Source organism: Citrus clementina, unplaced genomic scaffold (assembly GCF_000493195.1).
Source record: "Citrus clementina cultivar Clemenules unplaced genomic scaffold, Citrus_clementina_v1.0 scaffold_2, whole genome shotgun sequence".
In the NCBI taxonomy this organism is placed as follows: domain Eukaryota; kingdom Viridiplantae; phylum Streptophyta; class Magnoliopsida; order Sapindales; family Rutaceae; genus Citrus; species Citrus x clementina.
In genome coordinates, this window is record NW_006262688.1 from 35,095,641 (window position 1) to 35,111,505 (window position 15,865).

The 15,865-nt window shown below is 35.4% G+C and overlaps 3 protein-coding genes across 3 annotated transcripts in view; all 3 read right to left on the bottom strand.

The window, feature by feature from the left end:
- LOC18050710 (phospho-N-acetylmuramoyl-pentapeptide-transferase homolog) overlaps nucleotides 1-2,925 on the bottom strand; it is a 3,620-nt gene extending 695 nt beyond the window's left edge. The window contains exons 1-7 of the mRNA XM_024191001.1: nucleotides 2,603-2,925; nucleotides 2,357-2,440; nucleotides 2,022-2,236; nucleotides 1,391-1,841; nucleotides 1,233-1,297; nucleotides 448-641; nucleotides 1-92 (exon numbers count right to left, since the gene is read on the bottom strand). Coding sequence (XP_024046769.1) covers nucleotides 1-92; nucleotides 448-641; nucleotides 1,233-1,297; nucleotides 1,391-1,841; nucleotides 2,022-2,236; nucleotides 2,357-2,440; nucleotides 2,603-2,731 — 1,230 coding nt within the window. The 5' untranslated portion in view covers nucleotides 2,732-2,925. The remainder of the gene's footprint in view (nucleotides 93-447; nucleotides 642-1,232; nucleotides 1,298-1,390; nucleotides 1,842-2,021; nucleotides 2,237-2,356; nucleotides 2,441-2,602) is intronic.
- A 725-nt stretch (nucleotides 2,926-3,650) lies between these two features.
- Nucleotides 3,651-8,372, bottom strand: LOC18050711 (la-related protein 6A). The gene is made up of 11 exons (XM_006449619.2): nucleotides 7,979-8,372; nucleotides 7,692-7,773; nucleotides 5,869-5,963; nucleotides 5,578-5,649; nucleotides 5,419-5,498; nucleotides 5,216-5,300; nucleotides 4,787-4,834; nucleotides 4,632-4,697; nucleotides 4,423-4,560; nucleotides 4,049-4,154; nucleotides 3,651-3,950 (listed from the first exon to the last, which is right to left on the bottom strand). The coding sequence occupies exons 1-11, from the start codon at nucleotides 8,225-8,227 to the stop codon at nucleotides 3,826-3,828; spliced, it is 1,146 nt and encodes a 381-aa protein (XP_006449682.1). The 5' UTR covers nucleotides 8,228-8,372; the 3' UTR covers nucleotides 3,651-3,825.
- A 692-nt stretch (nucleotides 8,373-9,064) lies between these two features.
- Nucleotides 9,065-13,950, bottom strand: LOC18050712. The gene is made up of 3 exons (XM_006449620.2): nucleotides 13,651-13,950; nucleotides 10,820-11,317; nucleotides 9,065-9,857 (listed from the first exon to the last, which is right to left on the bottom strand). Exons 1-3 carry the CDS (start codon nucleotides 13,736-13,738, stop codon nucleotides 9,262-9,264), a joined length of 1,182 nt encoding a protein of 393 aa, XP_006449683.1. The 5' UTR covers nucleotides 13,739-13,950; the 3' UTR covers nucleotides 9,065-9,261.
- Between the last annotated feature and the right edge of the window lie 1,915 nt (nucleotides 13,951-15,865).

The window sequence follows — 15,865 nt, forward strand, 5'->3', positions numbered from 1 at the left end:
AGTATCACCCATAAATACAGATGCCCTGTACCGGTTGTGCAATAGAAAACCAACACATGCTCCTGCCATTGATGCTCCAAATATTGAAAGTTCTGGTTCGCAAAGTAGATTTGCAGTCAGTAAGACATAGTAACCAAAAAGGCTTGTTTAAAACTTTAAATATTGCTAATAAGTTTCTAATATTGCAATGAAATATCATAACCCATCCTGAACTAGAATAATAATCTTAACCCTGTTATAGGGGAAGCACTGTGGAGGTGATGGGACACTCTAAATAGCATGGATTTTGTTTCAACCATGATTAACAAGAAGACAAAATGAGCACACAAGGTATAATTTAATATAAATTGAAAACCATAACACATGATTACTAATAATAAAATGTCATTTTCACCCTCTAAGTGGAGAGGATCCTCATATAGTAAGTTTAAATTCATTTTTACTAACCAGAGCATATTGGAAGCACTGCAATTGACATTCCAATAAAAGCCAATGCTGCAGTTCCACCAGCCAGCCCATCAAGACCATCTGTCAAATTAACCCCATTTCCCATGGAAACAAAAGTGAAGGAAGTCAACAATAGATAAAATTTTCCCAAGAACAGAAGGCCTAATGGTGCAGGTAAAGGAACCAACATTTTCCTGCATTACAAAATGAAAAATAGATTTGAGTAAATTCATCATTCAACCAAAACTTCGCGAAAGCCGAAGCAAAAGCACGTTGGCACTACAGCTGTCATGTTAATACATTGTTTTTGCTAGACAGATTATTACATCAATTTCAGAAGCAGAACCCGGAACAATTGATTCAAAAAGCATAAAAAAGAGTGCCAAGTAACGCTTTTGAAAGATTTTATAGATATAAGTTTATTACAAATATTCAACTCAAAATGACATAAAATCCTGTTTAAGCAGATATGGTATGACAGATACTCCGAATTTTTGTCAAATTGTTCCTATGATCAGTCTTCCAAACCATAAAAATCTTAACCATTCTATTCTAGCATAACAAGAGTTTCAACCCACACCATGATTTCTCATATGAGAGTTAAGAAATTTTGGCACATGCTAAGCTCAGCCCATCAGACAATCTATACTTCAATTTGTGATATCCTAAAACCTCTGCAGTTTTGAACAAAACTTGGTACTCTGTGGCAAGTTTGTCAACACAAGAATAGATATGTGAGTTACCATCAGATAAATGTTGATCAGATTAGTTACAAGAAGCTATACATGCCATAAGGAGACGGTATGCTTGTAGCCTCCAACCAAAATGAAAACCACGTCCCAACTGCTACCTGTAAAGTATCATGGCTCAGGATTATTCAAAAAATAGCTAACAGAAATTATTCACACAATTAGCAAGAAAGCAGCAATGGAAAAATGTTTACCTCCAAAATTAATCTTGACCATGCAGACAACCCACTACTATGATTCTTTACGAGGCATATCACGTCATCAATTAGCCCAATTAGAGCAATTGCTAAAGTTGCTGCTGATGCTCCAGAAACTTGAAGAGATGAAAAACCAACTGTGGCTATTGTAACAGCTATGCCAATTGGAACAAAAAATAGTCCACCCATTGTTGGCGTTCTGCCTTTCCTGGAGTGCCTAGCAGGCCCTTCTTTTCTGATGATCTGACGAATCTTCAGACTTTTGAGCAATGGGACGCATATATATCCTGCGCAAGAGACTAAAACTGCTGAAATAAAAAAGGGACGGGTCAAGTAAAAGGGTGCCAAGGGCAGTCTGACAATCTTCCATGCACACCAATCCACAAATAGAAGCAGCACAGTCAAGAAGGTTATCAGTCCAAGATTGATAAATAACCCAAGTTTGATCCTGCAATTACAGTAAGTAAAAGATCAAATCATACCTAGAAAATACAAAAGGTATAACCCATCTCATAAAGTTAAGATGTATAATGTTTTGCATGAAACATGGAAGCAGTTCAATATAAAAAATAATAATAATAATAATAAAAAAAAAAACCAACAACAACAACTGATCTGACACACTTGCCTGTGTCTTCTACGTGCTCTCCCAATCATAGCGAGCCTATGAGCAGTTAGTGTTAGAGCGTCATTATTTGACACAAAAACACTAGGCAAGTCAGTATCAGAAATAGAATTCAATACAATTTCTCCATCACTCTCTTCTCCTTCACTGGAGGAAACCATGTGCCCAACAGTGCCCTCATTGTCACTCCAGTTATCAAACGATGCAAAATCAAAATCCTAGAAAAAAAAAAGTAAAAATAAATTGAAGTCCCAAAACACAGGATTATTCTTTCATGTTTTGTAAAGCCTCATTTCATTTAAATACACAAAGCGTTATTTAAATTAATAAATTAATACATCGTTGAAGGCTCTAACTTGAACAGCGGCATATTGCAATTGATAACCGTGTGTTCTGCTGACATTTGATTTTGATCCATTTAACTGCACAAAGCCAAGAAACAGATAAGCAGTCATCAAACAGTAACCAAATGAACCTTTCGATGTGAAACAAATAATTAAAATCTAAAACCAATTTCCAGTTATCTAATAAAAATGGATGATCTAATAAAAATAGAGAGGTCAAACGAGTGAGAAATATGAGACCTCGGGAGAGAGAGACCCCGAACGGAATCGGCAAGAAGTTTTGGCTGCAATTAAAGAAGAGCTTCGGCGAGCTCGAAAGTGGCCAAGATGTGATTGTGAGTGACGCTGAAATGACGAACAAGATCGCATGATTACTTAATGATTGGACTGCTAGAAGACACAATCGAAGTGGAGAGTATTCGCAACAGAACAAAGTTAATTAAGATGTTGCTGAAGGAGGTTGGAGTTGGCGAAACAGGACAGACGAGGCAAAGGCCGTTCAAGGAAAGAAAAAGAAAATTCGAGCCAGGAAACGGTTTATTTACATAAAAAATATATAATAAAATACTCTGCTTCTCAAATGATCGAGCATTAGTTAAAATAATACATACCTATGTTGTTAAAACGGTGGAGGGAAGAAGAGAAAGCAGGCGCTCGCTTTACTTTGGAATCCTCGGAACAACATTGTGTTTGTGGTCCACTTAATTTTTATTTATTTATTATATTTATTCAATTCAATGTTAGATGGACAGAGATATGAATATCACTCTTTTAATTTTACAACTCTTGTTATTGAATTGAGTAGATGTAAATAAATAATGAACAATTAAGTTATTTTTTTTTTTAAAGCTGAAATTTTAAATTGATGGAGCCCGAACGTGATTATTCAAGACCTTAATGCAAAGAAATGAGGCCCATGGGGCTCAACTCATGCCCTCCTGAATGTGATTGTGTGTCGGAACATTTGTTTTGATATCACGTCTCGTCTCTCATATGGAAGGAAAATTTTGGAATCCACCACGAGGATCGATTAGTGAATAATACACTTGGTAAGCGTTATTTCTAAAGCCAAACAAACTACTACTACTACTATTATTTTCATTATTTGTGAATGGTTTTGTTCACTACAGACTATAAACTATGGCATGGCATTTTACATTTTAAAGTTAGTTGATTCAGCTATAATAGAATCTATTATTAAGGCCCCAACATAGTCATATGAACCAGCAAGAGGTTTTAGTTTCCACAAAAGCAAATATTTTTGAAATATATGTAAAACTACAAAATAAAATCAGAAACATCCAAAATATTGCATGTATAACTCAGAACGCTGCTTCATGAGCTAATTGAAATCACAATACCCAGAGAGTTAAAACAAGGCAGGAACATTCAAACCAAGCCCAATTTCCACGTCTATACAACGTACATATAAAATACAATAGATGAAGGGACCATATCACGTGCTAACTCTGATTTGAGATAGGAGGCCGACCTCGTCCCATTGAGAATCCTCTGGTTCCATCAGGCATTCTGGGGCCAGGAGGTGGCTTCGTCGGTTCAAGAGCATGAGAAGATGTAGTCCCATGGCCTGCCGCAGATGAGACAGTCACTTGAGTCACATGAAAAACATAAATTTAAAAAGATGGGAAAGGAAAAAGAACCAAAAGCACTGGTTGGTTTAAATACCCAGGCCATTGGGCCCACCCCGGTATCTCTGTCTCCTTGATCGTCCTCGATTTCTTCCTTTCTGCCCATCATTTTTCTCCTTGGAATTGGATAAGTGCTCTCCCTCCTGAAAAGAATAAGCAGCAACACATAAAAATCTTTATCTGGCTTTTACTCTCATCCGATCATTGCTTATTCCTCTTCTCATGTCAACATGAAAATGAAAATAAATAAATAAATAAAAGTATAGAGCTTTGACAAAATATTCTACAGCAGTTTAAACTCTTACTATTCATATTATCATATGTCAATCAACAATAAGCTCTCAACAGCACAACTTTAAATCAAATAGAAAATACCAATAATTTCATAAAATAGCATGTTAAAGGACTTGCCTCTTCGTCAGGTGTATCATCATGTCGATCATTCGAGTTTTGATGCTCCTCATTGCCAGCTAGATCAGAAGTTCGACCACTGTTGTTCTTCTCAGAATCAGATCCCCTCCAGGCTTGCCTTCTCTGCCCATAATTTCCCTGTAACAGGTGACCTAAGATTAGCTCCTGTTAACTACGCAAGTGCATATAAGGAAAGAAGGTTAAATTACCATTCTCTTAAGAAGCTTGACCCGCATGCCATTTCTCCAGTCCTGTTCATCATTCAAAGTAGCCACCTGATCCAAACACAGGTCAACCTTTAAATTAGTAAACTAACATCATAAGCAAAATGCAGTGTAATTGTGAATGTTTACTTGATACTCACAGCTTTCTCAGCAGCCTCCACAGTCTCGTACTCCACAAAAGCGTGTAACTACAGACAGAAAGCAGAACACTACATAAACTGGATCAACAAAATCAAGCTACTACTACAAACACCAGTTATCATCACCTTTTTTATCAACAAAAGTTTTCACAGATTATTATAGCAAGTTAACTGTTCACATCTGTCTTCTAATCCTTTTCAAGTGGTAATGATTAAAATCTTAACACCCTTTATCCATTTCACAACAGTTACAGTTTACCCCCAGCCAAAGGCACATGTGGACATCTCCATAACCATAGCAATGACTTCCAATCCAGTAAAACAAATGGCAGCCAGGAATAAATCATTTTTTTAGTGAGAATGCAATAAATTAATCATAGTGTAATACAAAACCTTTCACCTAAAACATTGTCTATATCAGTTCCATACCTTATTACTAACCAAGTAATCACATTTGCTGCTTTTTTTCGACTCTTCCACAACATTTGGATCACGGATGCAGATGCTTTTTATTCTGAAAAAAAAGAACTATACAATCAAATCGAAAAAAGAAGAAAAATAGCTCACTGAATAAAACTTTGTAAAGGAACAATTTTTTTTTTTTCATTTTACTTTAAAAACAAAGCACATACTTTCCAGCTTCTGCAAATATTCTCTGCATGTTCTCTACCGAGTGATCCTCAGGTAGATTCTCTACCAAAACAGTGAATAACTAGGGTCCACAAATTAGATGCTATAAATTTATCAAATTAACATAAGAATGAAACAATCAAGTTCATGCAATTCATTACCTTAGGATCCCTGACTTCAGTGACTGGAAGAGGATTAAGGCGCTTTACCTTCTTCCCATTCGAACTCACAACCTTTAATTTTTATTTTATTTAAAAAGGGAAATTAGGAAATAATTAAAGAATAAACACCCTTTACATCATAGTTAACTGGACTCATTGAATTATTAAGAAGCTACCATTAACATCTGCCTCAACGCAGAAGGCACAAGTGACGTTGCATTTTATCACTTCAGATATGTAGATAACATCAACACCCTAATCATTATTATTGCAAGGAAAGAAGCAGCTTACAAGCAAGGATGATTCCCTGAGTGCAGCCACTATCCATGCATGGTTTCGGGTAAGCCTCTTCAATTTCCTAAAAGAAGCAATAACTGATATTGGAACTGCAAGAAAGACAAACCATAAATATGAAAATAGAGTTATAGGAAAAGATTGATACAGGTATTCCTAATTTCCCATCATATAAAAAGATAGATACAGGTTTGAAAACTTTAAGCAGTTAGGAAGCTTTAAAATAAACGGAAATCATTTTAGCCTCACAAGCATGCAGCCCAAAGAAACCATCCAATAACACAGGAGCTAAAGAAGAATCAAAAGATGGAAACAAGATATGTACAAAGATTCCGGTGTATATTCTATTTTCGATTCTACAACTAAGGATCAAAGAAAAATCAGTACTTTGTCATGGGCACAGATCCAATATCCAAATCAAACAAACCCGAATCTTAGCTATCAGTAACATGTACCGAGAAAGTGACAAACTAACCGAATCCTTGGGTTATTAAAATAATTCTACCATTTGGAAAAGTGGATACGTTAGAGTAGGCATTATCAATTCTTCCCATTACCCAAAATATCAGGTAAATAACAGAAATAGTTCCAATCCCAGTAGAATGTAAAGAGAGAGGAAAGTTCAGAATAAAAATATTTCAGTCTAGATGGCCAGTTTCTGGAACCATCAACAATACATGTCAAAATGCAGGTAAAAAGACCACATAATATGTTAATAAAGTAACAACTTTATTAATATCCATGAACAAGGTTGAAGGAACCTAAAGAATTCCTCAAATAGAGAAGGAATCAGACAGCGGTCAATTGCATAGTCATTCAGATTGACACCCAAAAGCTCGGCACAGCAAAATGGCTGCACCAGGAAAACATCCAGGCTAGCCAATCTGTCATAAGTACCTGCTTTACTTCATCACCTTCATCATCTCTATTCTACAAAATATTTCCCAGATTTAATTTTGCACTAAAAGCCATATTGATTGTTTTCAACTGATCCATCTTTATTCTCCAAGTTAAATTATTAATTTGCATTTTAGTTAGTTTGGAAATCCATAGTTTCTGAAAAACAAAACAGCAGGAGCATTAGTTTCTCTAACAATGTACCAGATAGATGTGGCAAGTTTCTTTTATTCTACCGCACATTGAATAGCAAGCTGGAAACTTAACCAATTTATAGGTCAGCAAACCATAAATCCTACTTCCCCAAAAAAATCACGCCCATGCCACAGAAGTTACTCCATCATAGATAACATATTGTAGTTCGATCATAATTTCCATGCACTTAAAACTGTTAACACATCATTTGTATGGGAAGGGGAAATTGTCAGTGGAACTCACAGCAGTACAAATTTAAGAGACCTTTCAATAACAACTTATTTGAGCTTAACACTACGGCTCCGTTTGGTACAGCTTATTAAATAGAGCTTATAACAGTAGAGCTTATACCAATAGAGTTTTTGGACAAAAAGTCATTGGGTGTTTGGTTGTCAATAAAAAAAGTACTTTTGAACCATTAACCTGTGTGATATTTTTTATATTATATATTTTTAAAAAAGCTCTATAGCCTCTACTCCTAAAAGCTTAAATTTTGGGTTTTTACTAGTAGAGATAAATTAGTTTATTTAAGCTAAAAAAACTCTATTAAAAAAATAACCAAACACCATAAAAAATTTTAAAAAGTGCTTATACGATTAAATAAGCACTTATGGCTCTTAAATAAGCCATACCAAACAGGCACTACATACCATTACTTAAACAATTCTCAACACATACAGTTTGATGTTTCAAGAGTTGAAAACACAAATACATGGCAGAGTACTTACCGAAACCTTCTTTATTCTTTCTAATCAAATTCATCATATACTTATCAGTTGGCAAATTCTCATCACTAAAATAATATTCCGCCTGCAACACAATAAACAAACTCCTGTAGGTTGCGTTTGAGAATTCAAATAAAAGTATCAAAACGAAACCTAATGACAACATAATTCATTGCCAACACAATTAAAAAAGCGTTTCCATCAGCAAACACAGACACCTAAAGGGAAACCAAAAAAGAAAAAAAGAAGGAACAGTAATTAGAAAAACACGCTAGCACTTTAATAAATACCTGCTTAATGATCCTTTGTTTCAGATCATCAGTGAGAACAGCTGGAGTAGAGGAGTTCTCGTGATCTTTAATCGGATCCTCGCAGTGGTCGTGATCATGATCGTCATCTGACGGTGGAACTGGAACATCAGGGATGTCGTGCTCGGGTGATCCAACGGGAGAGAAATCTGGATCGAGCGGAGGAGACGGTGGGTTCGAATCCACGGCCGGGATGGCGGTGGTAGAGGTGGGAGCCTCTAAGCCGTCCATTTTCTGGGGACGGAAGGAGAGGGGTAGAGGAGGAAGAAAAGAGTATTGAGGCAAGAATAGGCTGAAATGAGATTCCCTTTAGGTAAAACCCCTCCCGCCCATTCTTCTTTCTTCTCCTGCTCTCTCTCTCAAGTTGCTTTTCTAACCTCTGCTCCCTTTTATAGGACTCATGGGCATCTTCGTTATTTCACCATCCTTGAGTTGAAAATTTTTGGCAATTGCTGATGCGACGACGTCTCTTCTTCCCATTCAAACGATGTCGCTTAAGAAGTTTGAGCTTTTAAGTCAAGCAGATTAAATGATTAATCTAATTAGTAATTACATCTTATCATTAAAAAAAAAAATAGTAATTACATCTAATTTTCAAAAGCTGAACCCAGTGGATTGCATTGAAAATACAAGGGACAATTTAATTGGCCCGAAATTTTTAACCAAAATTCCATTTATTCATCATCAAAAGATTGTTATTTCATATGCATTGAAGAATAAATTTTAATTGAATTTTAAGATGAAAATTAAATTTTCATTTCTATCAATGAGTAAAATCTTGTACCTTGTAGTACAAGGGAAATTCACCATTTTCGGTCATTTTGCAGCCAAGTATATGGTTACGCGTTTTATATTAAAGGAAAAAAGTACGATCGTATAACAAGATTCTAAGGAATCAAGAATACAGGCATGTAGTAAGATCATGAAATAAAAAGGGTCCTTATTGGATGGAGAAAGAATATTTGACCTTGTGTTTGTTTTACAACAGGAATTTGGATGCACGCATATTGTGGCAAATTGATGCACCTAATGTATTTACCAGGAAGCAAAGTTAAAAGTGCAATAAGATAAAGCCAAGATACTTTCTCATAGCAAAGCTCTGTCGCGAAGCTCACATACAACATAGACATGGGATTATGGTTTTACCATTAACACTCCATGCCAGACCTATTAAACCATACTTAATAACAGTACATAATTGCTTGCCAATCTAAAACAAAACTAAAACAAGCAACCAAAAGCCATCCCCAAGGCCTAATCCCAACCTAAAACAGAACTAAAACAAGCAACCAAAAGCCAACCCCAAGGCCTAATCCCAATCGTCCAAATACAATTTTACTAGAACCTGAAAACCACACCCTCACGTCATCCACAACCGGACCACATAATGAGCTCATGTCATCTGTTCGTGTATTGTAATACACGCTGTAGAATGCAATACGTGTTCTATCAGCTTTGGCAGTGAAATTCACATTAGCATCATGGAAGGTTGAGTTAGCATCCTCTGTGTAATGTACTATTTGGGCTTGATCCCCAGCAAATGCCATGACTGCAAGTGGTTGCTTGCATTTGTCCCCAGCGTGGCCTAAAGAAAATGTCAAGCTGTAATCCTTGTTTGCCGTGGTTTCAACCATTTGAGAGATAATGCCTTCCTTCCCTGAGAGTAATTCGATGGCACGTTTTCCTTGGGGGACTGAGTAATGGTAGGAGTCGATGTAACGGACAGCTCTGTTTGATTCAACAATCCAACCAGGCAATGAGGATGTCTCTTCATCGAGGTTGGTGGGAAGCAAGACTCCTAGCGATACATTTCTAAACATCCACGGACCTTCTTCGAAATCGCCATTGACTACAGCATTGTCTGCGAAGATTGTAGCAATGGGGAATGAATATTAGAGAATTATATCAACAATGCTGTACATTACATCCCAATTCAGTTTTTGAATTTAACTACTATGTTTTATCCAATAAAACATAACTTAGCTGGGGGCGATTCTAAGCAACAATTGACAAACTTTCCGTTAAGGGCAAAATCTTTCATTTAAGGGATTATAAGTTGGGAAGTGTCTGAATTTCTATCTACAAAACCAAACTTATTTTTTAATTTTTTTATGATTCTTATTTTTTATTGACAATTATATTATTCAGATATTTTGCTCTATTTTCCTGTTTCTCCTACCCTAGGCAACAAGGCCCCTTTGTCAATTATTATGCGACAAAGTTAAATAGTTCTCGATAATAAAAAAGTGGTAGAGTTCAGTAATTTTTCTTTTAATTCCTTAGTGAAGTTCATGTTAAATAGAGGAGGTTGAATGATTGGGTGCGTATTTTTTCTAAGGGGGGAAAGAACACATACACAGAGAGATATAAATTTCTACAACAAGACGACTACACTATCAACATGAGGAAAAGAAAAAAAAATCTACCTTCATCTAAATTATATGTACGACAACTCTGAAAATAGAATAGTAGCAACCCACCACTCGGCACTAACCACTCGGCACCGAAGTTGATTATTTTCTTCCTCTAAGCACCTAGAGGCCCTCTACTTTACTGATTCTTCTCTTAATCCTGTTTTTCAAATTAATCCTGCTCTGCCATTTACCAAACATTTATTATTTTAATTAAAGCCATCAAAGCATTGAATTCTTTGGCACACCCCCACTTTGATTAATCATAAATCGAGACTCCCAAAAGAAAAATGTCCATCCGTGGGCCCCCTGCTTTGGATGCTGATTTAAAAAAGCATCAGCTCCATACCCTCCCCGCCAGGGTCCAGGGCCTACAGACACCAAAAGAGTATAATAAAATAATAGAATTTACCTTTGGGCTTATCAGGAGCGAAAAGCTTCTTGATCGCAATATCATCAATGATGGGCCCACAAGTGGGGTCATCTTCCATGCCCGGATTCTTAAAAAGAAGCTTAACATTGTCGTCTTCTGCCTCAAAAGCCCACGCGTACGGGTCCCAACCTTGCACGTTATACAATGTCTGCAGGTCTATGGTCTGTGATGCAGGTGGCACGGACACGTTCAGCGACTCCAGCTGAGCGCACGTGCGCGCCGCACTGAACGTAACGGAATACGTAGACCCTTTTTCAACTCTCACTTCCTGGCTGATCTCCGCATCGTTGCCTAATCTAACGGCGTGAGAACCCTGTGGCACAATGAGGATCATCCCACCTTGTTTTTGCCCAGATGAGACCAGCTCTACGGTGCCGTTTAATTTCCAGCTTGGAATCTCTGTGGGCCCATCTGCTATGGACTCACTCGGGAAGCCGTGCGACGGGGATGTCTCAAAATCGCCATTAGCCACTAAACCTGCATGCAATATGAGGAAAGAACGCATATTAGTATTCTACTTTTCTTTTTCAGATTAGCAAAAATACTAAATCTATATCCAACATTTGGTTCGAATTTCTCCATTAGCTAATCAATTTTAAGATGAAATATTCTCTTATTAAATTTATGTTGTGGGAACCAACGGTCTACAAAAATAGGGTCACATATTATCAACGTGCTAACAAAAGAAAAAATTTGGACCTTGATGGTGGAAACTATGAAGGATTGTATAATTGCGTAATGGGTTCGCCTATCATAATAATGGACCCATGTACTAGTTAGTACCGCACCTAACACTGAAGAAGCTTGGCACCCGTTTTTTGAAAATGAGGCAGCTAGGAATTACAGGTTAGGAGCCTAGCAAAGAGAGAATAGGACTATTTTGTTCCAACATAGTGTCAGAAGCACTATACAAAATCATTATTAATGCATTAATTTTAATCAAAAAAGTCTACAGCGAACAAGATATTAAGAGATCGAGTCCCCTCACAGCAAATTTGTAGGAACAATAAACCCAGTGGATAACCTTATCTACGTACGGGCCTCAAAACTTTAGAAAGCTCACCCGCACAAAAATAACAATGCATTATCAAGAAAATATTAAGAAGTGGCTAGCAAGGAAGAAACAATAATAAAGCTATTTAGTCCAAATCTGTCATCGGTCAAAGCTATCGGACGAAATACGAACGAAAATACTGTGTACTTAAAAATGGGAAGAGGATAATAAAGAAAAGAACTTAAGGCGCGAGAATGAGACGAGACTCGTCCAATCCAACTTGGACCAAGAAGCCGCGTTTACCGCGTGGACCCCACGATTTTATTGCTCAGCTTTGGCCCATATTTTCAACACAAGTCCTTTCTGCGCTTGACTACTGAGTGGAAAATTGCTTTTTACCTTTGACAAAACATGAGTTGAAAAACGCGAGAAGGGAAGGGGTGCATCAACTCCCAAAAATCGGTGATAAAAATATATATTGTATAAGCCGGCTCCCTTCTCTTTACGAAAAGAACCACTGTCGTTTTGTAGAAATTATGTAAAAGGTCTTCTTCATTTTTTATTTTGTTTTTTAACGCTGGCGGGAATGTGCTGCACTAAAGTCAAATCACCCACCTTAGGGCTAATAGAAGGAAGAGAAAAGTGAATCAACATGGTCCATGTTAACTCTGTCACCCACCACACCACACCTTCAATGCATCACTCTCCTTTCCTCTTTATGTGTATTGCAGCATGTCCGTGATTCAAGTTGTAATGCTAGTACTATTTTAGACATGAACAGGAGCTTGAGGTAATGTCAATGCAAACCAATGGTTGATTAAAGTCCGGTAAAACTAGCCGGGTTGAAAAGCTTTCTGCAGAATGCTGAAAGATGGGGTGCACTAAAAGTGCTATTTTCACCAACATCGTAGACGATGTAGGCTACAAAATATAAGCGATTAAAGAGTAAAAAGAACCAACAATCGAAGAACACAATAAACAAACAGATTGAGAATCAGCAAACTTCAAACAGCAAGAGGAATAAAGGGAATGCTTTGCTAACTCAGATTATATGATAAAGGAGCTCCGCGAAACACTCAATGGTGGTGGAGCCGACAATTTTGAAGACTCGGGGACCATAACATAATTGCTATTGAAATTTTTTAAATCACACATACTATCATTTTTTAAAAAAATAATTAAAAATAAAATAAAATAAAAATCCCACATAGTCGGTCGGTCAAACATAGAACTAAGCAAATAACTTTAAATAAAACAATAGCATCGTTAGGGCCTCCCATCCCAGCAAAATATGCACTTTCATCAACAAATTTGGCATAACAAATAATAATGCATAAATAAAAATGGATGTTTTAGAAGAGTGGCAAGCAACTGGTTTTTGGCCAATGACCAAGTTCAACTAGTATATTTAGGTGATTTCTGAGACACAAAGTCACAAATGCAGAAAACTTTGGAACGTAGAGCATAACTGCAAGAAATTTAGCTAAAATATCATATCGCTCATGTTTTTTTTTTTTTCAGTATTCGTACTTTACAACATGCTCTTGACCACTTGACCCACATTGATAAACTAACCAATTAGAGATAGAGAAGGCACAGTGAATATCAGATCTCAGAAATAACAAAAACCCAGAACGCATAAATCTCGTAGAAATGGAGGCACACAGAAGCAATAACAATTAAATAAGGGGGAAAAGGCCGCACTTTCCAATTTTGGATGAATAAATACCAAAAGTAACAACAAATCTCATCTAAGCAATAGATAGAAAATGCTGAAATGTAAGTGTACGAACAGTTACAAGGAGTGAAAACATACCATCTTCGGCTAGGATTGAAGAAGCCAAATGAGCAACAACAAACATAAACAGAGAAACCCATCTAGTTATTGAAGAGTTTTTCGCCATTTTCTCGGCCAAATTTCTCACTGCTCAACTCTCTCTCTCTCTCTCAGTAGCTGCTGTGTGTGTACTCTGTTTTGAGGCAGAGAAAAAAGAGGCAGTAGTGTCCTTTATATTTATGCAAGATTCCGGTTCTGTCGTCTTTACTCTTTAAATTAAACTAGCTGTTAACTTTATTTAATCGGCATTACTTTTTCTGTGATTTATTCCAAAAAAAACAAAAAAGGGCTCCTTTAATTTTTCGGCTTCAAGAATAATTGAAAAAATTGTCTTCCTGGTGTTTCCCACCACTCTTATATTTTATTTAACTATTTAAAAATATATATATTATTATTATTATTATTATTACCATCAATTGCTTTCATTGCGTGTTTTGATAATTGTGTTGTCGCGGCGGGCCCAGCGCACCGCCGTGGCGCCGTACACATTTGTCCAATCCGATTCATTCATAGTAACTGGCCTTCTGGTGATTTTCTGTAACAGCTGCTTGTATTATTACTAAAGTTCGGCTATTATTAACGTGCAAAAATGATCGGGTGGTTGTTATCGCGCACTTTGTTATGAATAACCGGTCATGTGTCATCTTATTATTAGTCGAGCTGTTAGATGCCAACCAATGATCAAGTTACACACATGCGTGACGTGCGCATCTAATCAGTTCGCTATTAAAGTGTTTAACAAATGTTTATATATGTGGTCTTATAAGTTAAATTATGAATTATTATGTAATTTCTTAAATTAGACATATAAATTATTGGTATGATTTATCAAACTTTAAGTACATTTTTATTTTATTAGACTGAATTAGATATGATAAGACATTATATGATTGGATTGGACCGAAAAATATTTAGATATTGTTTGGTACTGCATCTAAGCAAGTAAGTTAACACAACTTAGCTGCATGATAGCTAAACCATAATGTATTAATTAGGATATAATTTCTCATAGCATATATAATTAATTTTAAAATTGAATGTCTTAAAATATAATAAAATTTTAAACAAATATATTAAAATTATTATATTTACAAATGTCATCAACTTTTACCCCTACAAGTAGTGATTTATTAAACACACAACAATAATTGTAGTTTTTTTTTTATTAGCAGTTCTAACTTCAAACTTGATCTGAAACAAGCCCTTAATAATAATGTTATGCTTAAAGTAGTATAAACATGAATTTAATTAGAGATGACAAAAAATTTCAGTACGGTACCCTATTCAAAATTAAGGGTTAAGAGTCTAATTATTACTCAAGATATTAAAGTCTGACCCTATCACATTCATAATTAAAACTTTACTAAAAAGTCCTATCTTAACCCTTATCCCAATAAATTATTATTATTATATTAAAAAACAAAAACACAAAACATACACATTACATTTTTGTTTTTCAAAATATTTGAACTATTTAAATACTTTGATATGTAACTAAAAAAAAAGTCATTGTAATCCATGCCCACTGGTCGCTGTAGTCTGTAGTACTATGACTAAAGCGTTTTGTTTTTCTCTATCAACTGGTGGTGACCGCATTGGGCAACTGAAAACAATTAATTATTAATTATTTTTAAAAAAAATTATTAAAATAAAAAAGGTGATAGGGACGGATTTTTAAAAGATCATTTTTTTTTAATTTTAGTCATAAGGTTGGGTTAGTATTCAGGCAATCCTATCCAAACTTGGCTATTGTAATATTAGATTTGACTGAAAGTATAATTTTATTATTAGATAAACAAAATATCAAAATATTTTATCATATTTATTTAATTATGAAATCAGTTGAAATGAATGCAAAAAAAAAATAAAAATCTAAATAATAATTCAAAATTAATTACAATATTCATTATACGCACTATTAAATATTTAAGATATGTTTGCTGAAAATAATACATATTTTTAAATGTAACAATTAATTGTATTTTACATTTATTATTTTTTATAATGTAAAATAGGATTTTTTTTGAATTAATATTTTAATAAATATGTTATTATATCAAGTATCTCCATTATAAATTATATTTTGAATTCTATATCCTTGTTGTGGCTGTTATTATTATTTCTATATAATACATATTACTATGGTATAGCCTTTCATTGCCGATTCATAATATTATCATCACTTACATAATTT